General features: G+C 42.9%; 1 protein-coding gene across 1 annotated transcript in view; it reads left to right on the top strand.

Annotated features, from left to right (window-relative positions):
* Positions 1 to 24,725, top strand: part of SLC38A6 (solute carrier family 38 member 6) — a 360,414-nt gene that overhangs the window by 218,036 nt on the left and 117,653 nt on the right. Inside the window, exons 7-8 of the mRNA XM_086937949.1 lie at positions 6,682 to 6,747; positions 6,918 to 6,971. Coding sequence (XP_086794075.1) covers positions 6,682 to 6,747; positions 6,918 to 6,971 — 120 coding nt within the window. The remainder of the gene's footprint in view (positions 1 to 6,681; positions 6,748 to 6,917; positions 6,972 to 24,725) is intronic.

The following is a 24,725-nucleotide window of genomic DNA, read 5'->3' as shown; positions in this document are numbered from 1 at the left end:
CATTCAGTGCTGCAATTGAATTTAGACCAATTCCTGGATCCTGATTGCAATTTTAACTGCGCTATGGGAAGGAGAGAAGGGGCCTTGACCATAAAAGGCAAGGCGAAGTAGTCAGATTCGCAGAGTAGAAGGGGAGGCTCGGTCATCAGGTCCTTTATATTTGGAAAAGAAATGGGTCTAAAAGATGCCCAGCCACATGAGTGAGCAGCGAGTTAGTAAGGACCAAATTAAGTACATTTAGATCTTCTATCAAGGAAGCACTTTGAGTGCTCTTTGAGTCATCTAAATAAGGATTTAGGTCCCCAAGTAGATTAAATTTGCAGTTTGCAATGGTTATTGTTTGGAATCCTGCCTAAAGAGATAGGAATCCAGTAATAAGTAATTGAGATCTGCAGAGAAAGGGTTAGTCCTACTTCAAGGGTTTTTCGAAAGGTGTGGTATCACTGAATTAATGCCAAACTCAACCAAAGGAAAGTCATAGTGAATCACATTGGATGTTGTTTAAATCAGTGTTGGTGACAACAGACCCAGAGCAAGCATTGGTAAAGCCAATATGTCACAACTTTTTGGTCTACTGGCTTTGCCAATTGTGTTTAACCATGCTTCATAGCAGTCGGGATGATGTGCAATGTGGCTGAAATAAAAAAAAAAAAAAAAATCTTTGACATGGCCGCCCAAGCCATTTTGTAGGCATGCACTACGTATTTGCATGGATGCAAAATTACCTGGGTGGTTTTTGTTTTTTGGTTACTGAGCCGAGCTGGATTGCTAACTAAAAACAAAATAAACCATGCAAAATATTTTTTTCTAAAAGCGAGCTGATGTGGGGGAGCAGAAAAAACGGAGGAAGGTGGGAGAAAAGCAAAACCACATGGGAGGATGGGGAAATGGAGAAGCAAAAAAGGGGAAGGAGGATGCTGATAGAGCGCGCAGGTCGCCCGACCCTTAGGTTTACCAGATTTCACGCACTTGGGCCCCTGACGTGATTATGACAATATTTTTGTGAATCGGGCGAGTTTACACACCACCATCAGTAATTTGTATGTGTTTTCTCCAACACTGTTACTATGGTACCTGACTTACCCCAGGCACCCACTTTCCTGATGAATCAGGAGCTAGCAGTGGACATGAGATAAGATAATCCTAAATACTTTAGTCATTCAAAAATACTTTTATACCATATTATATTGACCACAGACACCTGGAGGGTTTTAAAAGTTTTAAATAGCAATTAATATTCAGAGTGACAAGAGTATAAGACTTATACAGATCAAAATATCAATAACCAGGATTACAACTATAATATAGCTATGGATGAGGGCAAGCACCATTGAGTGCGAGTGGAAAACTACGGGACAAGGGTAACAAGGAACATGCTATTCAGATTCAGGCTTATGCTAGGGTAGGTGAGTTAAAAACACATTAGTCAATGGAGTGCTAAGGTCCTACAAGTGATTCAAACCCTGATCTTAGTCTATCTGTTAACCTAAACTTAAATCCTAGACATCAATAAAGTTAAATCACACTATTTAAGTAATACAGTTTCAATATGACCTACAGGAAGGGAAAAATGGAACACAACTAATAAACAGTTTGCATATACGGCATTTGAGATGACAGAGAGAGTATCATGGGCATAGAGGCTTTATTTAAAAGAGTAGGAAGAAGGAGGATAGAAAGACGGACACCCACAGATTATATTTACCTAGGACAGGAATGAGGACTAACCCTGGCCACGGGTCAGCTCGGGAAAAGGCGAGGACAAGGACCCTCAAGGACTTAGGATGCCAGTAGGTGAGCAGGTACAGCTCACGGACAATCAGGACAGGATACCCCTCAGGATTTGGGTCAGGACTGGGCTCACCAAAGGGCACGACCAACACCTGCAGCTTCGGATGCAACGCCTGCGCTACTCCCTCTCTGCACGGAATCCGCCAGTAACCCCGATTGGGTTCTCGAATCTCCCAGCAAAGTGCTTCGCCAGCACTTAAGACTATTTCCACCCCTTGGAGTTTGTGGAAATTTCGGACAGAGTGCTCCGCAGCTCTCTGTATCAATTACCTATAGAGTTCGTAGGGTAGGTGACAGGTCAGCTACTCGGGCAAGTCGGACAAACTTTCTAGCTAAAACTAGACTAGTTATACCCTTTGCGGGTCCCTAGACCATCCACAAATGTTGCAAGTGACAGGGTCCCCAACTTATGATTGGTCAGGAGAGGTGGTTAGGTCATTGTCACCACCTAAAATTCTGGGTTCCCATATTTAATATTCATATCTCGTACCCACCCCTTACATTCCAGTTCCCAGGGCATAGACAGCAAGGAATACAATGGAATTCACAGTAAAGTAACAATTTTGTTTCAAGTTCAGGTGCAGCTCGGCTCCTCTTGCTGGGTCACAGTTCAGGTTCTCATGGGTATCCCAGCTTCGGCAGCCAGCTGGCGGGGCTTTGCTTCTGCGCGGTTTGAATTGTCCCTCATCACATGACAGGGGTGCAAGAGGTTTCAAAGATGGAGCCGCTCCCCACTCCCAGGCCCACAGATACGCGGTACATGAAAAGTAAGCGAAAACAAATTAGAAACACAGAAAAAATGAATGCACTGTACACCATGATAAGCTACACTTCACCCCTTACTTTATAATAACTATAGCGGTTAGAAGTTATGCAGAAATAGACAGCTGTGCAAAGCAGCAAGGGCAAGCAGAGAGCGTGTTTAGAGACAAGCGGCCATTTTAGCAATAATGCGCATGAGCGAAAATATCCCTCCAAAACTGCGAGTGCGTCACATCACATGGGTATGACCGACGCATGCGCAAACTGGATTTCTGCGGAGCAGCGATTCTGTGGTATGCAAGCTTTATTATGATTAATAGACACATAGGCAAGCATCTCTAGGACACCCGCGTGTACTGAAAAAGTGCTATATAAATGACAAACGGGATTGGTTAATACTATTACAAGTTAACGAGGTTCATGAATGTGAGCAAGTCGCTTTACGTGCGAATCCTTGCTCCATCAATGCTAACTGTAAAGCAACACAGGGGAGAACGTAACACCAAAGCAACACAGGAGGAGATGCTAAAGCAACAGGATTAGGACTGGAGGGGACGTGAAAGCAGAGGCGAGTGCAGGGTGCGATCAAAAGTAAGACGGGCTTGGGGAAAGCAATACGGAGCAGCTGGTTGGAAGGAAGCAATGGGGAGAAGCTCACAGGCAAGTGCAAGAGGGAGCAGTCAGGCAAATGAGTGCAACAGAAGAGACTTGCATGAGGGACACAGCTTCAAAACACACACACTTTAATGGAGAACTTCACACAAAAAACTGCTTGAAAAGCAAAAAATGGTAACAAGGATGCACGCCACTCAGGAAGATTGTAAAGAGGCAGTGCTCCGTGAAAGTGACAAACGCAAGACTGACTTGCTGGGACACGAATAAGAAGCAGGCAAATGAGTGACAGGGGAGGCCAAACAATGGTAAGTGTTCTCCAAGCCCCTCTATTTTTGATACGCCACATAATGCCTCACAACAGACAACGCATGCGCTGTTTAGTAGGCTCAAATAAAAAAGTGGAGTATTCTTTATAGTTCTTTATAAAAAGCAAGGCAAAAACTAGATGGCTGGAATGCTTGCAAAATAACCCGAAGCATTCACGAGAATCTTCAAGCTGGGATGGAATCTGCAGAAAAGGTGGGTGATTCAATGACACTGTCGATATTGCCCAAACAACTTACATTGAGGGCTGGACGACATTGAAAAACTGTGTCCTTTATAGAATTACTAGGATTGAAATGAATACCAATTATAGATGAAAATCGTAACTTTCTTTTAGTTAGAAATAATTGCAGCACCGTGTAATATGTGAAAATATGAAGGGCCTAGGCTTTTTTTGGTGAGGGACATAAGAATGTGGCTTATAAATTACTATTTGGACAATTAATACTAAATGGCTTCTTTTGCTTTCAGCAAAAAAAGACACACAGAGCCTCATTACGATGCCAGCGGTCACACTGCCGACAGCTCGTCGGTGGCAATCCGACAACCCTTTGGTCTGACTGTTGTATCACAATACTGGCAGTTGAACCCACAGCAGTCAGACGCAACACCGCTGCCTTCGCTAGGATCATAGATCCTGACGGTGCAGCGGTCGGAGGAGCGTCCCAGAATGTCAGCAGTGCTGAGGCAGTCACCACCATCAGTATTAAGATACTGATGTTGCTGACAGCCTTTTTAAAAGGTTGTCAAAGAGGGATCAGGGAAGGCCCAAACAGGCCCCCCAGCCGTCATAGGTCAATGTAAAGTCTCCCTGGGGGCACATTTAGTGCTCCCACTTACCCCTGTGCACCGTGTGCCATGCATGACATGGTGCATGGCACACAATGTACGGATGTGCAGGAGGCGCTGCACGGCGGTGGCATGTGCTGCAGCCCTTTTCCAGGGGCCCAGCATGACCATGCCATGGTATTGATGACTTTACTTTACTGGCGGTCAAATCCAAATTCGGCAGTCACACCTGACCGCCACAATTGCGTCCGTCTGTCCGACCGACCGCCATCATGATGACGACCTAAATTCCATAATGGCACCTAAAACATGCTCAAACATTAAAAATGCTTGGTTTAGAAACTTCAGTTATTGCACACACAAATGCTCAGTTGCACTGATTAAGTAAAATGTATACCATGCACAAAAGCAGATCCTACCTTTTTATAATAAGAGCTACAAAATATTTATCTCTGACTGAGAATGCAGATTTCTTCTGAAGCAGACCTGTAAACAAAATCCTTGTTTCTTTACATTATCAAGGTATGTATAAACTTGAAGTTGAAAATGTTTTTTCAAGAATATTTCAATGTAACTGGTTTTGACATCGATAATTTAAGATTTGATTATTTTTCATTTCTCTGAATAACACGTTTTAAATGTAAACACAAAGGGGCCTATTACAATGTCGGACAGACTTGTGTCCGCCCGACACTGTCACGGGTGGAGAAACTACTGACCATAGGTCGGCGGTTCCGCAACCCCTATTACGATGGGACTGCACATGGTGCAGTCGCAAACTCCCATGTCCCATTGGGTATGGGAGCTTGTGAGACTGTCGGAAACAGGCCGAAGCACAAGCTCCCATAGAGAAATGGGAGTTTGTGTAAATCGCTGCACCCATGATGCCTGCCACACAGTGCAGGGATTTACAGGGGCACCATAGGTGCCCACTCGGCCCCCAACCGGAGGCCGCAGGGAGAATATGGCAGTCGGAAGTCAAACTAAGGATGTTGTTGGGAAAGACTCTGGCATGCAGTCGGAGGCTTTTCCAACCGACATCCTAATGAGGACTAAAGTCTTTGTTTATGTATGCATTGCTTATAATTAATGTTCATCTGCTTTCTGAGGTCATCGAAAGACATGACATAGACCCCTTTTTTAAAATATAAAATTAATTGCAACTTAAAGAAAAATAAAAGTAACTAATCTAATAATTTATGTTTGGGGCCAATACCTGCTTTGGTAAGGTCTCATCCACTCCCAAAAAAAACTCTTTGGATGTTGTTTTGAGGAGTAGAAAACAGGCGTATAGATATGTTATATGTGAATGGTAGCTAAGGTGTGTTTTGGAACAGAGAATTCTCCATTCAAGACCCCCCACGTTTTTTGAGGATCTATAACGTTCAACCTATACGTGTGCTCTGTGCTGTTCCTCCTAAGTAACATCTTTGCTCAAAAGTGGCAGTTCTTTATTGGTGCCTAGGTTTGTATTGTGGTTCCTGCAGCAATAAAAAGAGGCCAATGGGCTGCCAGTTTATGAGCATGATGCTATTTCAAGGGAAAGGTTGGCCTTTTTTACAGTAGGATCCTGAAAAGGCAACTAACATAGGAACTGACGGAGCCAAAATAATATGACAGTGGAGACCCGGCACTGGGCACAGACTACTCACACAGTAACAGCAATCATGAATAGTAGGAGCATGGACAGCAGAAGCTGGGGAAGCAAGCCTAACAGCAAAGATACCAAGAGCTGTATGAGTATTGGCAGCCCGGGTAGTGTGGGCTCTTGTTGGAAATGTCTGTGCAGGTAGACTGTATTGCACTATCCATTGGATCCAAGGTAGAACATGGTATCAAATCAATCTGGGCATTAAAGGCAGAGGTGTGGGGCTAGTTAGATCTTGAGGAATAGTTTTTTAGAGCAGAGAACGTGCTTTGATATATATGTCTTAATGGTAATAAAAAGTCACAGAAATGTATTTCTCCCAAAATTGCCTCTTAAAATCCAGTTTATGAAGTTGGCCATCAAATACAGTGGGAACGGCTGAGATGCATTACCATTAGCAGCCCCACTTTAGCATGTGTTGGCATTTTGAGCCGGTAATTTGCAGGATAAAAGTCAGCAAACACTGTTTCCTCTTATAATTTCGACAGCTTTCTCAAGCAGTAAACATCAGACCGACTTATCTGTAGGAATTGTGCGTAAAGGGGTGGCTTCCAGCATTACAACTGCGTCTTCTAGCACGACAGATGACGTGTTCGTTATGATGTGAAGCAGAAAAAATATCTATTAACTCGATAACCACACGTTATTTTCTCTCACCACCATTAACGCCACGAATCTATTACCGACATAAGTTGCTTTGTATCATGAAGCATCGAAATTATTAACTGTATGTATATATGTTTCTGTTTTAGGTTGTCATAAAAAAATGGTATATTCCTTGTCCACTTACGCTGAACCAGAACATCGAACTTATACAGGTAAGAAGCACATTACCAGCCAGACTTTATGGTGTTGACATGATTAAAAGTAACTGGAATAAATACATGCCCAAAAACCTAATGAAATGAATTATCTATATTAGAAATGCCATTTTAACATATTGAACTTGAAAAGTATGTTCAGTTATTTGCACTCATCCCTATTACAGGTTGCAAATTCCAGTGATGAATGCAAACCGAAGCTATTTAATTTCTCCAAAGAGGTATGTTTTTAACTATAAATTATCGAGTCTGCAGTCAAAAAATGATTGTTTGCCCTATGTACTCGTTACCCAGAAAAGTTTGGCTTTTACCAGTTTGCCGCTTATTAGGTACTAGATCTGCTGTTGCAGCGACTAGGATTCTAAAAACTGATACTTCTGCCCCTATCGCCATTGGAGTAGCAAAATGTGTGAGTTGGGCTTGGTCAATCCGCATTCGCAACCTTGGTAAATGAAGTTCCCATTGTATATGTTTTTATGAGTTTCTAGTTGTAACTTTGTATTGCTCTTATGTAGTCAGGGGCCTTTTGCACATCACTGTCTAAATTTAATACTTTTTTAACATGGTTTTAAAATGTAACGTATTTATTATCTTATATGTAAAATCGTATGAACTGTTTTTTTAATGTATTTTGTCTTTTATGATGCAAATCGAATAAAGACCTCTTGACTGACTGATTGTTTGATATTTTAAATGACCTTTGTAAGTTCTGTCAAAACTTTTAATAATTTGAGATGTGTCTACATGTGAGTTTTGAGGGAATTTGGTCACATTTTTCCAGAATCTGTGTCTTTTATTTTAACAAACATGCATCTGGGACTATCGTGAATAAACATGTCAAGAATCCTGTGTGTAACCTAGAGTCCATTTATAATAAAGAGCACATTTTTAGGTCGAGCCTGTGCAGCACATGCGCTGCTTTGCGAGGCATGTTGTATTAGAGTATAGACTTGAAGCCCTTCCCACTCTCTGCCCATATTTTACATTGGCTTTTGTCATTGTGCTTTGTAAATGCTGGCTTCTGATTCATTAATAGACTTTTTGAGCCCTCCTTAGTATTGCCTTGTCTTCAAATGTGTAACCTCCCATGAGGACTGACCCTTTTACTTCTGTTGTTACATGGTATGTCTTATTCAAATCAAATCAAAATAAGTTTTATTCGATTTAGGATATAGATCACAAAAGCACAATTTTATCAAATATGTTTATAGAAATCCAATCACATTGATATAACATGCTTAAAAAGAATATAAAATCATTGATTAAATACCAGGTTCAAATCCCACATTATTTTTCTAGAATTGTTACACATTACAGATATGTTACTAAAGAGCTGGTAAACATATCATAGTATGGTATGTCTTATTTAGTTTGTCAGCACTGTTTTCTTCAATACGTTTTTCCTACTGCAGGCATGACATGGTTTTTCTGCAACAGTCAGCACGCCAATGGCGCTTTGACTTCCTAAGCCGCCAGGGACAGTGGCGGCCGAGGTCTCGCATTTACTAGAGTTTGAACTATTGACATTGTAAATGACAATGCCTTTTAATTATGTGTTAATCATCAAAACATATAAATAAAAGGCATTATCATTTACAATGCCAATAGCTTAAACTCTCTCAAATGCGAGACCTATTGGATTGCAAATGCCTGTTCAGTTTAGGAGTGGTATAGGCAGAAATTGACTGATGTAAAATGTCATTATCATTTTCATATATGATTCTGTTAGCCATTCAAAAGTTGCAAATACTTGTGAACGATACTGTATTAGTACAAGTAAACCTTCACCTGGCCAGATTTGTTTGAATCTTTTTGTTCATCCATTGGATCTTTTTTCCCCTCTCGACTTTTTAACCAAGTATCTCCTTTCAGAAACTAAACATGCTCACTTTTTTTGTAGAAACAGTTAGTTATAGTAAAACTAAACTTTTCAACCTTCTGTTTTTAATACATAGTAACGTATTTGCTGCCTTTAAGCTCCATTACTAATCTTGAGATGAACCCTAACTTGTCACCACTGAATTCTCAATATTACTTTAAAAATGTACAGAACTTCTAAAGTTTGGTGGGCGAATCAAAGAGCTTGGATGTGGTTTCCAAGTAAATGTATTGTTATTGTCATTATATTTATAGAGTGCTTTATACCCACAAAGACACGCCAAAGTGAATTCCCTGAAGGCTGGCACTCCTCATTCTGGAGGAGTGCTTAACTGAAAGAGTATTGTACTGCAGTTTGGCCTGCGTGGAAAGCGATTAGGTGGTTGCCTGGGTGACAAGAAGAGTAGTGCTTTTTATCTTAGTCTTAATGAAGAATCCAAAAAACACAAAAAGTGATGGATGGAATGCTTGAATTAATGTCACCCACTGATTAATACTCTGGTCTACACCCTACCATGCCATCTCAGATTAGACACTGCTATATGCAAATCAGCCTTGGTCGTGTCACAGTGGGAACAGTCCAGCCTGAACTTCCAAGGCATGGTTTCTTTTCAAACTGGAACAGAGGCAACCCAGGACCAGTTATTGGCTACTGGGCCTCTTCAGTCGGGTGTAGCTTGGTTTCATTGGGACAGTGAGCACAGGATCCAAGGCTCATGCTGCTGCCTTAAGGAAGATGGGGATGCCCAGATGTGGATTCAGTGCTCACTATGCCACAGGACTCAAGCTATACCCTAAAAATGAGCCCCAAATGGGGCCAAACCAGTCTGGGGTTGCTTGTGGGACCTTCTGAAAGGGAGCTCACCTTGCAGTTTGGAACAGAATGTTCCTATGAGCAGGGTGCTCATCTGCGTAAGACTGGCTTTGGTCTAGAATTTCAAGATAGATGGAGAACTCTGCCCGAGCAATCACCAGTGGCTTTTGGTGTTACAATTTTTTTTTATTGATATTTTGAGAATTTCATCATAAGTAAAATAAAGTTAGTAATAACTTACAATTTGAAAGATATGAATGAATATACAAAATATATGGAAAAGAAAAAGAGAAAACGCATATATGATAAATATTATGCACCAATAAATAACACAACTATAAAGATAAATAGTAAGGTATACAGTTGAATAAATATGGCGTGAGAAACGTTAAATATTTAAATAATGCATGTAACATATATAAGAAATATAAAAGTCTTAAAGAATCAATTATAGGTTTTCTCAATAGATATATAAATTGAGTATAAAGATTAAACATTATATATAGCTACAAATATATAGAAAATAGTAACATGACAAATCTCCTTAGCCCTCGAGGAGTACTTCTTTTGTAAAATTGAAAATTGTAAAATATATCGAGAAAGGAATATTGAATAGAATATAGAAAAATAGTTGCAATAAGAACTAACAGAGAATTTCAATAGAAGTTATAGGAAGAGAAATGAGAAATAAGATGTCAATAAGAAATAGTAAGAAGAAAAGAATAGAAGAAAATTAGAAATGAGAGAATAATAAGATAATAGAATAATAAAATAATATTACAACAAAACTATAAGTTAGTGTAATAATAGGAAAGCATGAGAACCAAGGGGGGAGGAGGGAGGAAGAAAGTATGTATATTGTCAAATGTCAGATCAATGGCTATTTGTATCCACTCCTGGAGTGTTGTCATCAATATCCATGCCACTATGCAGATTTAGGAAAGGTGACCAAACACAAAGAATTGTGCCAGTTTGATTTTGAAGATTATAAATTATTCTCTCATGTGATGCTGTTTGGAACATAGTTGTCAACCATGCTTCTTGCGAAGGAGGATATGGAGATTTCCAATGGCGTAGAATACATATTTTTGCTGTGGCCATTGCTGTGTGAAAAAGACGACATTGGGGTTTGGTGAGTTTTGGAGATAACTGAAGGTCAAGAAGGAGGATAATAGCAGAAGTGAACGGAAGATGTAAAGGTATAGTAGAAGATATGATTTTCCCGCATATGCCCAGAAAGATTGAATCATTGGACAGTCGCATATAATGTGTGCTGAGTCACAGTTGGTGTTATCACATCTCCAACAATTGGCATGGGAAATTAAACCAGCTTTCTTTAATCTTGCAGGAGACCAATGCCAATCATGAATAATCTTAAATAGACAAAATTTAAGTCGAGCTTCACGAGTTCCTTTAAATAGATTCTCTATTATTGTCTCCCATGCATCAGTAGTGTAAGAAATTGAAAGTCGTGACTGCCATTTAAATGGTAGTGTCTGTGTTCGAGGTTGAGAAAAAAGATGTTGTAAAAACTCTGTATAAACCAGATATCCCTCCTTTAGGTTTTCCCCCGGTATTTAGGTATGATATTATCTGTGAATTTGACAGCAACAGAGAATGTGTACCTAATTGTTGTTCCAAACATTGCTTGAGCTGGTTATATTTTAGGGATTGATGCCATGGAAGACCAAATTCCTCTTGTATTTGTGTGAATGATTTAAAGTCACCATTATAAACATTTTATCGAATGTTTGAATACCAGCTGCTTCCCATTATGGCCATGATAATACCTTCTTATTAATACGAACACCGGAATTATTCCATATGGGTGCCTTTTCATGTATATGGGAGTTTAAAGCTAATAAACGGTGTGCTCTTTGCCACGATTTGGACATGGCTGATAGGATTGGGTTTGTGGGTTTTTGACATGCAATTTTAGTGCCATAAAGTGCAGAAATATCAGAGCCTGAAGATAAAAGATGGCGTTCTAAATGGATCATTGCGGAACATCAGAGACTCCTGGTAACATATATGATAATTAGGAAATCTGCAATGCTAAGTTATAATGTTCAATGGATGGCAGGCTCATACCTCCAGAAGAATGGTGATCCTTTAATTTAGTCACGGCCAAACGAGGTTTCATTGAGCCCCATATAAAAGTTTTTATTTTGGAATCTATGAGTCTCAAAGTAGACAAGGGAATATGGAGAGGGAGCATACCTAAGGTATATAGAAAATAAGGAAGTGTAACCATTTTAACAGTTTGAACTCTACCCCCCATGGAAAGATTCAACATTTTCCACTTATCAAAGTCACGTTGCATTTGAACAATCAGTGGGTTCAGGTTATCTGTAATCATACCTTCCATACCCTTATTCACTAAGATACCCAAATATTTAAGGCGTGAGGGTTGCCAATGAAAGGGGAAGTCGTGTATAGCCGCTTTAATGGTTCCATCAGAAATAGGTGAGTCATCACTCTTGTCCCAATTTATTTTATAACCTGAGAATGAAGAAAAGGTGTCTATACTTTGAAGCAAAGATGACAATGAATTAGGTAGGTCTGTTAAGGTGAGTAATATGTCATCTGCACATAGATAAAGTTTTTATTCACTTATAGGGAGGGGTATGCCTGTAGCTGCTTTTATTTTACGAATCGTGGCTGCTAAAGGCTCCATTTCTAAAAGAAAAAGAACTGGGGATAGGGGACATCCCTGACGTGTTCCTCTTTGGATCGGAAATGATTCTGATATGAAGCCTTCACAATTAACTTGTGCAGAAGGATTATTATATAGTAGTCGTACTTTCTGAATTAACTGGTTTCCAAGGCCAAAACGTTTGAGCACTTTAAAAACATAGTCCCATTCTATGCGGTCAAAGGCCTTTTCAGCATCTAGTGATAAAGCTAATGCGTCTTGTCGGAGGTTTTTAGCTTAACATAGGGTATGCGCCAGTGTACGTAAGTGGTTCCTAGAGCAATGTCCTGGAACGAGTCCTACTTGAGTTTAGTGAATTAAGGAAGGTAATACATTTTTAAGATGAGAAGCCAAAATGCTAGCAAATATTTTGATATCGCAATTCAGGAGTGAAATGGGACTGTTACTGGTGCAAAGGAAAGGGTCCTTTCCAGGTTTAGGGAGTACTGCGATTATGTGACGGAACCGTTCCATCATGAGCACAGCTCACCTGCGAGCCGTGACAGAACGGTTATGTCAGCCGCCCAGCTCACCCGCGCGCCACCCGCGACCGTTAGCGCTGCGGCAGGAATAGCCGCCGCAGCGAAAGGGTTAAGGAGTTATCTCGATCTGCTTCTTGAAAAGCAAAATATAGGGAATCAATTATATTATGTCCAGCCCAACGATAGAATTCAGCTGGAAAACCATCTTCCCCAGGGGCTTTATGGTATGGCAATTTAGATATTGCTTGCGCAATTTCATCCCTGCTAATTTCTCCCTCAAGAAAAGCCCTTCCATCATCGGAAAGGTATGGAAGATCTACTTTTGAAAGAAAGTCGTTTAGTCTATCTTTGTTTACTTGTGTGTCTGGTATGTTCAGGGCCGTATAAAAGGAAGCAAATACATTCACTATGTCCTGTGGTCTAGTAAGAATTGGCCACCAGTGGCTTTAGAGTAATTTAAGCATTCCATCCATCACCTTGGTTGTTTGATGCAGGTTATATTGCCTCAGTGCCTATGTTTAGTGGTGGGAAAATTACTGAGAGATAGAAAGCAGGCATCTTAGCTAATTTGTTTGTTATAAATAATTGTGCAGATATCCAGAGTTCTCCCCTGATTTACAGGGGAGCAGCACATTGCATTCACTGGTTGCAGTCAGCCATGGCTACCTCTAAATAATTAACAGGGCCGCAGGAGGGTGACATTGGACATATACATTACCATGCTATCATATATGAATGCGAAAGTCCTTCCTGGAGTGTTCAGGAGCATTCCACAGGCATATGCCCGCAAACTCACCAATGTCAAATATGATTTGAGGGCAAAAGCACAACTCAGGCATGCACTGGTTAAAGGAAATCAGACAAAAGCCCACCAGTGCCAACCCTAAAGCAAGAGGGCAGTGGTCATGCGTGCTCTGTTTTCAGAGTCCTAGAAGTGCTCTATGGAGTTCATCTATGAGCTAACAAAAGAGTAAGCACACTGCTTCTACTGGCTACAGGCAGCCAGCCTAACACCCTCTATAGAGAGTTAACCTAGGAGTGACAGAGGGTCAGTGTAGAACTTGTACTGGACACAAGCAGCTATTACCTATTATGCAATGAGTCCATTCATCTATGCCCAATAGGTTCTACAGCGTAGCAAGAGAGGAGAAGCTGAGGACAGCTCACCATCACAAATGATATGAAGAGTTCCTTCACAAGCTATAAAGAGGATCCTGCAGGTTTTCACAAAAGGAATGCAGCCATTGTAAAATCCACTGTAGTGGACAGAAGGACAATCCACAGGTACCCATGACCACATGCCATGATAGGTCTTGTAGACCCACAAGTAGAGAGGCCAGACAAGGTAGGGCAATTTTGCTGAGGCTACTAATGTATTAGAATGTTTGGACTCTGCATCCATTTAGATCTAGCCAATCCAAGTTTGTTGGAACATAATGCGTGCCAGTGAGTTGGCATCCTTCTACACTGAAGGGAAATGTGACCGGTTCTCATTGAAAAACCCATAAAAGACCTAGCATATCTACAAGGCTATCCTTCATGAGCAATCCCTTAATTATGAAACAAAAACATTTGAAAGTAAGATTCTTTCTAACTTTAATTTGGAGATCAAGTAGAGAATTAGAGTCAATAGCACCAAATAGTTGACAGTCGCAAGCTTTTGAGAAAGTGAATTAGTCTGAGTGAAGGGAGTTCTTCAAGGACATTGTAATGCTATATCAGAACCACTGCATTGTTGAAATGCATTAGTTGGAGATGGATCCCAATATAGTGTCTGAATGTTTGTCATGCATATTATAGAGTTTGTCAAGAGATTCTTGCCCTCTCAGTAAAGGAGAGATTCCTACAAAATTATTTTTCTTAGCTTCGTAAAAAGAGCCATTGTTCTGCTGATATTTCACACTTTATTGCACCTGAAACTTCTTCAAAAAATGTTAACTAAAGTGCTCTACTTCAAGCTGCAAGACCTTGTCTGAAGAAGTATTAATCCATTACTCAAAAAATCACTTCTCAGTTCTAACATGGGACCTGGGGCAACTGAATTTGTGCTCCAATCCTCTGTCAGATCTGATGAAGCATGCAAATGTGATGCTGGCATGAAAGACTCTGTCCTCTCTCCTGATGCTGGGTATAGATTAGCCAGCGCTATAAATCCCACTAATGGTATGAACTATTTTCATTCTGAGTAGATGTCAAAGTCCGAAGATGGGAATTCCCTTTTTAGGTCGAGGACCGTAGGCTGCACTTGCGCAGTTCGGTCCGAAGATTTTATGTCTTCTAGTTAGGGGGCTTGAACCCGCCCCTCTTCTCCATTGGCTGGCTTCCTAAACGGAGGCCAGCCATTGGAGGAGAGGGGCGTTACTCGGTTCAAGCCCCGTCTTTTTCGGATTCGGGGGCGTTTTTTGCGTTCTTTCTATCTGTGACGTCATCCGTCACTCCGCAAAAAACACGTCCCGAATCCGAGCTTAATCTGAGTCTGTTTGGTACAACCCTGTGGCCTGACGGTCCTTTCACAGCACGAGAAGCAGGTTCCTAAGTTCCTGGACCCTGGCCATGTTTGAGGACACATTCCGTCGGGTTCATATCTTTCACTAAGGCAACACATATTCCTGCCCGAAACGTGTGCGGGATCTTAAACTGGCTTCTGAGAGAGCCAGAAAGGGGGAAGGAGAGGCTCGGCCAGCCTGCACGCAAAATAAGATGTGCGGTTCTTGCTCCAGCTGCACTACGGTGGACCGGGTTTTTAAATGGGCAGTTTTTTTCAGAAAGGGGGAAGGAGAGGCTCGGCCAGCCTGCACGCAAAATAAGATGTGCGGTTCTTGCTCCATCTGCGCTGCGGAGGACCGGGCTTTTAAATGGGCAGTTTTTTTTACATTTCAGGTTGACTTCCGAAGATGAATGTGGGGCTGGGAGTACAGCCTTCTGAGTAATCACTTATCAACAATTTATAATTTCCCTCTTGCCAAAAAAGAAAGAGCTACTTGCTTATTAACACTTCAGTGGCGGTTAATAGACGCCACGGGTTGCCTGGGGGGCTGTGGGAAGTGTGGTCTCGATTACAGAGGCGCCGCGTCCCCTCAGAGCACAGGTTGCTTAGCAACAACTGTTCTGCTGTGCTATGGTGGAGAATGCTGGACTATTTTATGCAAACTGTGTTGTGCTGTGGCATGGCATGTTATCTATTACTTCTCTGTGTTATGTATTGGCATGTTATGCTATACTAGATTGCTACGTGGCGTTATGTTATGCGGCATTCCTGAAGACCTGACTTCTTGGCGCTGTTCGGTATTTAAATGGAGCTAAAAAACCTCACTGGGTGACGCGCGTTCGTGATTAGGTGTTTTCACCTACCAGGGGGGGGGGCGGGGGTCGGGAGGGGGAGATTCAGAGTGCAGAGTGCAGATTGTGAGTGCAAAGTGCAGATTGTGAGTGCAGAGTGCAGATTCAGAGTTCAGAGTGCAGATTCAGAGTGCAGATTCAGAGTGCAGATTCAGAGTGCAGATTGTGAGTGCAGATTGTGAGTGCAGATTGTGAGTGCAGATTGTGAGTGCAGATTGTGAGTGCAGAGTGCAGATTCAGAGTGCAGATTCAAAGTGCAGAGTGCAGATTCAGAGTGCAGAGTGCAGATTCAGAGTGCGGATTCAGAGTGCGGATTCAGAGTGCGGATTCAGAGTGCGGATTCAGAGTGCGGATTCAGAGTGCGGATTCAGAGTGCGGATTCAGAGTGCGGATTCAGAGTGCAGACTCCGAGTGCAGATTCAGAGTGCAGACTCCGAGTGCAGACTCCGAGTGCAGATTCAGAGTGCAGACTCCGAGTGCAGACTCCGAGTGCAGACTCCGAGTGCAGACTCCGAGTGCAGACTCCGAGTGCAGACTCCGAGTGCAGACTCCGAGTGCAGACTCCGAGTGGGCCTGGCTCCTGAGGCTTGAGCAGGCAAAGCCAGGCTATCTTCATTTCTGAGCACAGGTCATGAGGGGAAATGTGCGCTTCCGCCCGTTTAATTCAATTGATCTGGGAGCCGCGCAGAGAATAGCGATCAAAAATAAACTTCTTATGTGAAAGGGAAAGAGGGGGGAAGAACGTGTGTATATATACGGAGGCCGGCAGTGTGCGGGCTGGGACCCTGCGGGAACCGGGCACAGGCGTGGGGCAGGATTGGGAGGCAGGCAGGGCACTCACAACAACGGGCTCACTCAGTTTTTTAATATAATTTATTAACGGGGTGTTTACGCTTCTTTTTCCTGATCCTGTTTTGACTTGAATTTGGAAAACGCACAGCTTCTGGAGCCAACAACGTACTTTTTAAGAGGCAAAGGAGCGCCCGTTTGTGTCCCACTTTTAAAATATAAATGTTTTTATTGAGAAAAGGGTCGGGTTTAGCGTACGATGTTTGTCGTTGAGCAAACTCTCTATTTATTTAGGGCTGCAATAAATCAGCCGGCACCGTAGTTTTCTGTTTGTCGTGTTGCTTTTGGCGTCTAGTTCAAGGGTAGCTAAATATATTTATTAGTGTTTTTTTTAGTTGGCACGCTCACACTTTCTGCACTTTCCCCTTGACTTTCAAGAGTATGGGGAGGTTAGCCAGGCTATTGTGCCTGCTGCGAAGCACAGGTTGTAGCAGGCGCTACACAGATGAACATTTTATTCAGGTAGCTCAGAGCAGCTAAGCATAAGTTCAGAGCCTGCTGTTTTATTCTCAACTAGCAGCCCGCCCCAGCGTTGCCTGGGGCAGAAAGGGGGGCTGGGGGCAGTACACCCGCTCCTGCCCCGACCCCCTCCCGCACCGACTCCCTCCCGCCCCAACTCACTCAAGCCCCCCTCCCGCCCTGACTCACTCGCGCCCCCCTCCCGCCCGACTCACTCCCGCCCCCCTCCCGCCCGACTCACTTGCGCCCGCCCCGACTCACTCGCGCCCCCCTCCCGCCCAACTTACTCGCGCTCCGTAATTTTCATTTACTGCTGCCTCCTTCTTGCCTCCCCCTGCATCACACAGTCTCACTTTCCCTTTCCTTACCTGTGCCACCGCTCCTCACTGCACAGCCGCTCGTCACTGCACCGCCCTCCTCCTTCGTCATCACGCATGTCGCGTAGCGGCCAGCGCTAGGTCCCGGCCGGCGCTACTTTCAGGGGACTCCTTTGTTTACAAACATAATTTTTTTATTTACTTTTTTTAAAAAAATTATATAGCCTATGTCCTTCTACACACCCTGACATTTTCATAGATGTATCGGGTGTGTAGATTGGCGCTGTGGTTCCCGAGTTTACCTGGCCAAAAGGTGCAAGTTCTCTCTTTATAATAGTAGTATAGATGTCAAATTACGCACTCACCCTCTAGTCACTCAGGCGCACTTCTTTCCACTCCCACATATAGTGGCTCACACACTCCATCCAACTTAATTTTTAAGGAAGCACATTCGGGAGTCAGTGAAAAGAAGCTGTGGAAGATGAGATATGCATGTGGATGAGATATGAGTGCACATGCCTAACGTGGAATGAGTTGAACAGGCATGACTGAGACACTTTGAAGACCACTACCCCTTCCATGGCCCCCGTCATGTTTAATTTGCAGACTCACAATTTCAGAACTGAAACATATTTTCGATATTATTTATAACAAAATCATGGTTACTCTCCATTGACAAAGCCAAAAGTCCTGTCTGGTTTAAAATGTATGGCAGTTGCTGGGTTATATATCTGGATGCAGACACTTTAACAACTGCTTCTTGCTTTCTCAAATATGCTTGAAAATGCACCATTTGCCCGCTATGTTTTCAAACTTTTCTCAGGGGAAGAACCCACCCCCAAAATCCCTTTATGATGGTGTGCTCACAATGCTCGCTTGCCACCAGGCGCTCACTCAATCTTTTACGCCCACCACTTTCAAATGTTACCAGCCACCACTGTGTAGCTGTGTGTGTGTGGATAGCTTTTTTTGTAGGTGGCTCTATGTGTGGGTGGGTCTGTCTTTGTGAGGGTGGCTCTGTGTGTGTGGGTGGCTCTATGTGAATGACTCTGTGTGGGTGGCTCTGTGTGGGTGTAAATGCAATAGGTCATGCATTTGCGAGCGATTAAGCTATTGGCATTGTAAATGACAATGCCATTTATTTAACGATTACGCTATTGGCAATGCAAATGGCAATGCCATTTATTTATGATTTTTTTTTAAAAACACCCCAAAAAAATTCATGAGCAATGCCAATAGCTCTACCTTTAATAATGCCGAGACCATTGCATTGTAAATGCTTGTTTCCATTCCCCATAAGGAGGAATCTGTCTTTCTTGGACATTTACAGCTGACAACTCGTTTCAAATTTAAGGATGTATTTGGAGCCACTGGCCACTCAGTGGACTATTTGTTTCTTTTCCATTGACTCCAGGGAATTTTATTTGATTAGCATATTAACACCACATAGATTAATGGCTTCTTACACTCTCACTGCATTCCCTTATAAGGATAAAGCAGCTACTCCTAGCAGTACCTGTTTCTTGGAGAAATGAACACCAATAAAGAAGAGTCTTGTCTTGAAAACCCTGTAGATACAGAGTATTCATTTTTGGCAAGATCATGAACGGAATGAATGTGTGCTAGATGGCTAGCCAGGAAAACATGCACAGGTTAGACACTATTGCAACCCTTTCCCCCAATCTTAGTAGTTTACAGAAATTGTCCTATCCTAAACTTGGATTCTGCCTCAGTCTTCACTCGCGCTGTGTTTCTTAGCGCAGGGGCGCTTTGTTGATCTACATATTTACGGTTGGCCCGAACCATTGAAGGAGCTCTGCTTCACATGCGCTAAGAAAGACAGCGCAAGGGAAGACTGAGGCAGAATCCAAGTTTTCTGCCATTCAGCACGTCATTCCATTTAATGTTGCAACTTCGATGTCTGCTCCCCTACCTACTAAAGGAATGAATTAAAAGACAATAGTGAACCTGGGCATAGCACCTACTTAAGGAAAATATTACTACTCACCTGTGGGACTACAGTTACCAGGAATCCTGGAGACATCACCCCAAGAGCCACACCCACTCAGGGCGGACCTATTCAAATAAAAATGTGTTTGAATGATAAAAGGTGAGAGCGCAATGCCTTGTGAATATGTCCATGAAGAAGGGGCATTTGTGGCCCCGAAACGCGTCAGACTCATTTAATGTTATGGGGCAAAGCTTTGAAGTTGCCGGGAGCCGTAATAGAGCCGGATGGCCTGCGGATGCTGTGGTGAGCCCTTCAGTTAGCGCAGAGGGGCGCTGTTGATCATATAAATATATATATATACATACATACATATATATATATATAAATAGATATATATATAGATATATATAATATTCACTGGAAAAAAAACATAGGTTTCAGGGGCGTTCTAGTTAGTAAGCGCCAGAGAGCTGCGTGGTGTAAAAAGGGGCATGGCCTGGGCCACCTCTCTGCAACGCAGCGCAGTGGCGCTTACTGGAGGTAAGTGGGGGGCTAGTTGGCCCCCAGGGACCCTCAGGATTGAAGAGGAATTAATTCCCCAACTTAAAACGCACCACAGGGTGTGTTTGCACACATGTCACCTCAGGCTCCGCCCCCTCCCTTCACCACTGTGAAAACCCACCCCATGTCGCGTTTTGAGCGCCCAGGGCCGGCCTTTGCCTGTTTTTTTTCTTTTTAAAAAAAAATTATTATTGGGGAGAGGGGCCATGTGGCCCCCATCCCGGCCACTTCTGGCCCCGGGGACCCCATCCCTTGGGGCCTGGCCACCTAGTTGGGGACCGTGGGGGGAGCCCCAATGCCCCCACGGTCCCTGTCGGCTTTCCCCGTCCTGCAGGAGCCGGCATTGCTTTTCCACATGGGGAGCTGCTGACATGCAACTTCCTTTGTGGAAAAGCAATATGGATTGGAATTTGGAAGAGAGAGCAGAGTTCCTGCTCTCTCTTCCACAACCCAAACCCCAGTTTGCTAAGACAGGGCGGGAGCGTGATGCTCCCGCCCTTTCATAGCAAACAGCAGTGTCCCGGGGTGAGCACCCCAGGACACTGCAGGAGCCGGCCTTGGGGGGTGGCGGTCCCCAGGGCCATCACAGGCTCCAGGAGGGGGCCACGCGGCCCCCCTCCCAGGATCTCAACAGCCCTGGGAGGTGGTGGTGGTCCCGGGGCTAGGGGGTCCTTTACGGACCTGCACATTTTTTAATATTAGTGCCCTGGGGAGGTGGTGGTCCCTGGGGTATGTGGGGGTCTCGAGCCTCCACACACAGGTATATTTTTTTTTAAAAAGAGGCCCCGGGGTGGCGGTCCCCGGGGCTGCGGGTTTGCTTGTGCCCCCACAAATGTTGTTGCAAAGCCCTGGGGGTGGCGGTCCCCGGGGCAGTGTGGGGGGGACCTGGCCCACCCGGGGACTTCAATTAAACAAAGCCAGAGCTTCGTTTTTTTTATTTTCGCGGCCGGATCCTCCACGCAGCACGCGATTTTTAAAAACAAATAATGCTTTATTTGGCACTCGGGGTCCTTGTGGAACCCCTGAGCAGGCCTAGGGGGTCAGGGTGTTTCTACCCTGCCCCCTTTTCTTGTTTTGCGCCTTAGTTTTTTCTCTTTTCTTGTGCCTCGGTTCAACCTAGGCACAAGAATGCTGTCAACATATCCTGGTTTGAAGTATTGACAGCCAATTGGAGTAAAGCTTGTGTTCGGCAGGGTGCGCAGATCCACCGTGCCTCCATATATCGATAGTGTTTTTATTTTGATTTTCTCAGCAACTACTGAATGGATTTACACCATTTAACAAAAAGAGTTCTTTCTGAACCAAGGGCGACCTTTTTGCCAAATTTGGTTTAATCCCGTTCAGCAGTTCGGGCTGTAGCCGTGTCTAAAGTTTCCTATGGGAATTAACATTGAGAAAACATGTTTTGGGACCCCCCTTTTTTCTCTGTCCCTGCTTGGCGATTCACCCCGAAACTTTCAAGATAGGAGCGGAATGGAGCGGGCCATAGGTTGCGATGATTCGTCAACCGGCGCCAAAGTATTGGGAAAACAAAAAATGAGTTTCCTATGGAAACTAGATCCTAACTATAACTACCTACTGGCAACCGCCAGTAAAATAAATAAATATATACATATATATATATACATATATATGAGTTCCACACCTCCTCCGAGGTTGCCGGGACTCCAGGACAGCGGTGCACCCTAGGGTCGGAGGTTGCCCTGTCTCGTAAACACAGATTCCCAAAGCACAAAATGCTGGTGCACTCCACTCCAAAGAACGTATTACCACTCCATGGTTAAGTTTGCAGAAAAATCGGGTTTATTTATTCATGATGTTCAGCATGGTGTATCGAGATAGATGGAAAAAACATCTATCTCGATACACCATGCTGAACATCATGAATTAAATAAACCCAATTTTTCTGCAAACTTAACCATGGAGTGGTAATACGTTCTTTGGAGTGGAGTGCACCAGCATTTTGTGCTTTGGATATATATATATATATATATATATATATATATATATATATATATATATATATATATATATATATATATATATATATATTCCAAACTTGCCTTGGAAGTGCCTAATAGCACCGACAGGTACGCAAACTGCAAGAAATGTAGCCGAAGTCAGTCTTTCAAATTTCCAAAATGTTGTTTATTTCATTCGTGGTACAAGCCCTCAGACGCGTTTTGGACATGAAGTCCTTGCTCACTGATAGAGAGTGGAAGGGCTACCACTGTGATATAGGGCAACTCCCCGCACAGGCGCGCCAATTCCTGGTCATTGACATCGACACAGGACTGTATTTAAACAAGGATTCATGATGGGAATACAAATACGGGCGTCATTTTGAAACATGCAAATCTCATATAAAGACCAATATTATTTAAATTTTTTCGCTTCAAGCTCATAATCACATCCGTTATTAAATACTTATGGGGTTGCTCACATTTTATGGAAAGCAAAATACATTAAAGCATAATGGGAAGCTAATTACTTATACTTCACATATACATCACAGTGAGATTTTAATATTGCATTAATCTGGTATCGAGTTCATATTCTATTGAATCTAGGCATTTTCTTATTCTCATAATGCATGAATTATTAGCGTACAAATACCACATCCACATGTGTGCTGTTGCTTTGTCAAACCAGTCACAATGCAATTGCCTAATATATAACAATCCCAATCCAAATCCATTGCCCCTGAGATATCAACGTCTACTCTGTTCATTGCATTGCCGATAGTTGATGTTTGGTAACCTATGCTCCTCTTCAATTCATATCGATGTGTTCATGCCCATGCATACCATCATATAAAAATGATCTGTTTGCGCTTGGACATCTGCCTGAAAAAAGAAAGTGCAATCATATATTCAACCATATACAAAAATATGACGATTATGTTAAAGCCCGTTTCCCAGATGACCTAGCTTTATAGCCAAAGCGGGGTGTTTGTATCTATAGTGCTCCTAATGTGGTACTCTAAAGTGACTAGTGTGTAGGCAGGATGAACTAAGATTTATGTAGATCCTGAGAATGTGTAAGTGTATGTGATCTACTAAAGTGATAAAGAAAAAAATAATTTTTTATTGTTATAAAGTAAATTCTCAAAGGATTCTCTTCATCACCTGCCGAAAGTAAAATACAGGTGCATAAATGCATATTAGAGTTCTACTCTTGACTCTTAGCTACGGAAGTGCTAACCTGACAAGGGACCCTCCAGTGTTTCAGGATTACCTAAGATTACAGGAAGTTGTGAAGGTCCTCTACCATATTTAACCCCCCCGGGGTCTTGCTATTGAGAAGAACAATATACCTTGATTCGAGTTGTCTGAGTCGTTTTTCATTGTCTCCCCCTTTCTTACTGGGCATGATAGCATCAATTACAAAATACTTAAGATGGTTTAGGTTCTTCTCATGGTTGTTTTGGAAATGCCGCGCTACGGGGTAGCTTTGATCGGCATTTACTATTGCCCTCAGATGTTGAAATATGCGCTGGTGTACTGGTAACTTGGTGCTGCCCACATAAACAAGACTGCAGCTACATTTCAATACGTAAACCGCTAGTTCAGTGCAGCACGTATAATGAGCTCTTAAATTGATGGGCATTGTATCAAATGGGGTTACATATGTCGTCGTATTTTCCCCAAATTTACATGCCCTACATGAGCTGCAGCGAAAAAACCCTTTACGGGGGGACAACCAATTGTCTTCTTTTGGTGTTTCAGGGCTGCTGGAAACCAAATCATTGCGCATTGCATAGGCGCGTCTACATGTGACGGTGGGGGCTTCGGGCATTATCTCTTTCAACACATGGTCAGTAAGGATAATGGGCCACTGCTGCTTAACTATCTTGGTAATTTGGCGAGCTTGGCGACTATATCCAGTAATGAGGCGAATAGTTTTTTCACCCTCTTGTTCTTTAACAGTTGCTTTGTTTGTTATACTAGGGTCTAACAGGTCTGCACGCTTTAGGCGGTTTGCTTTTGCCATACTAACATCTAACTTGTTAGAATCGTAACCCCTGGCAAAGAGTCTCATTTTGGATTCTTGTTGGTGTTTGTCTCTGAGTTCTGGGGTACTGCATGACCTGTGGATCCTAAGAAATTCCCCATAGGAGATGGCAGCAATAGTATGTCGCGGGTGGAAACTTTTGGCGTGCAGAATGGTGTTGCCTGCTGTGTTTTTTCTAAACAGGCTGGTGGTTATTCTGTTCTCTACTATATTAATCTGCACATCTAGAAAACTCGCTTCCTGGGAACTGATGCTGGCTGTGAATTTTAAGTTAAGTACACTGTTGTTGATGTTATTGACAAAGTCTTTTGCCTGTTGTATAGTGCCTCGCCAGATGATAAATACATCATCGATGTATCACCAATATCTCATGATATTGTTATCCCAGCTGAACCAAGGGCTACCTTTTTGCCAAATTTGGTTTAATCCCGTTCAGCAGTTCGGGCTGTAGCCGTTTCTAAAGTTTCCTATGGGAATTAACATGGAGAAAACATGTTTTGGGACCCCCTTTTTTAGGTCTCGCCTGTCGATGCGCATGCGCATCGAGCAAGGCGAGAGTATTGGGACTTATCTACTCTTTATCTACACTGCAAGGAATCGTGGCGATTCCTTGCAG

The sequence above is a fragment of the Lissotriton vulgaris genome, chromosome 9 (assembly GCF_964263255.1).
Source record: "Lissotriton vulgaris chromosome 9, aLisVul1.2, whole genome shotgun sequence".
Taxonomy (NCBI): Eukaryota; Metazoa; Chordata; class Amphibia; order Caudata; family Salamandridae; genus Lissotriton; species Lissotriton vulgaris.
Note: the sequence above shows the minus strand (reverse complement) of the source record. Positions and strands in the feature narration are given on the sequence as shown.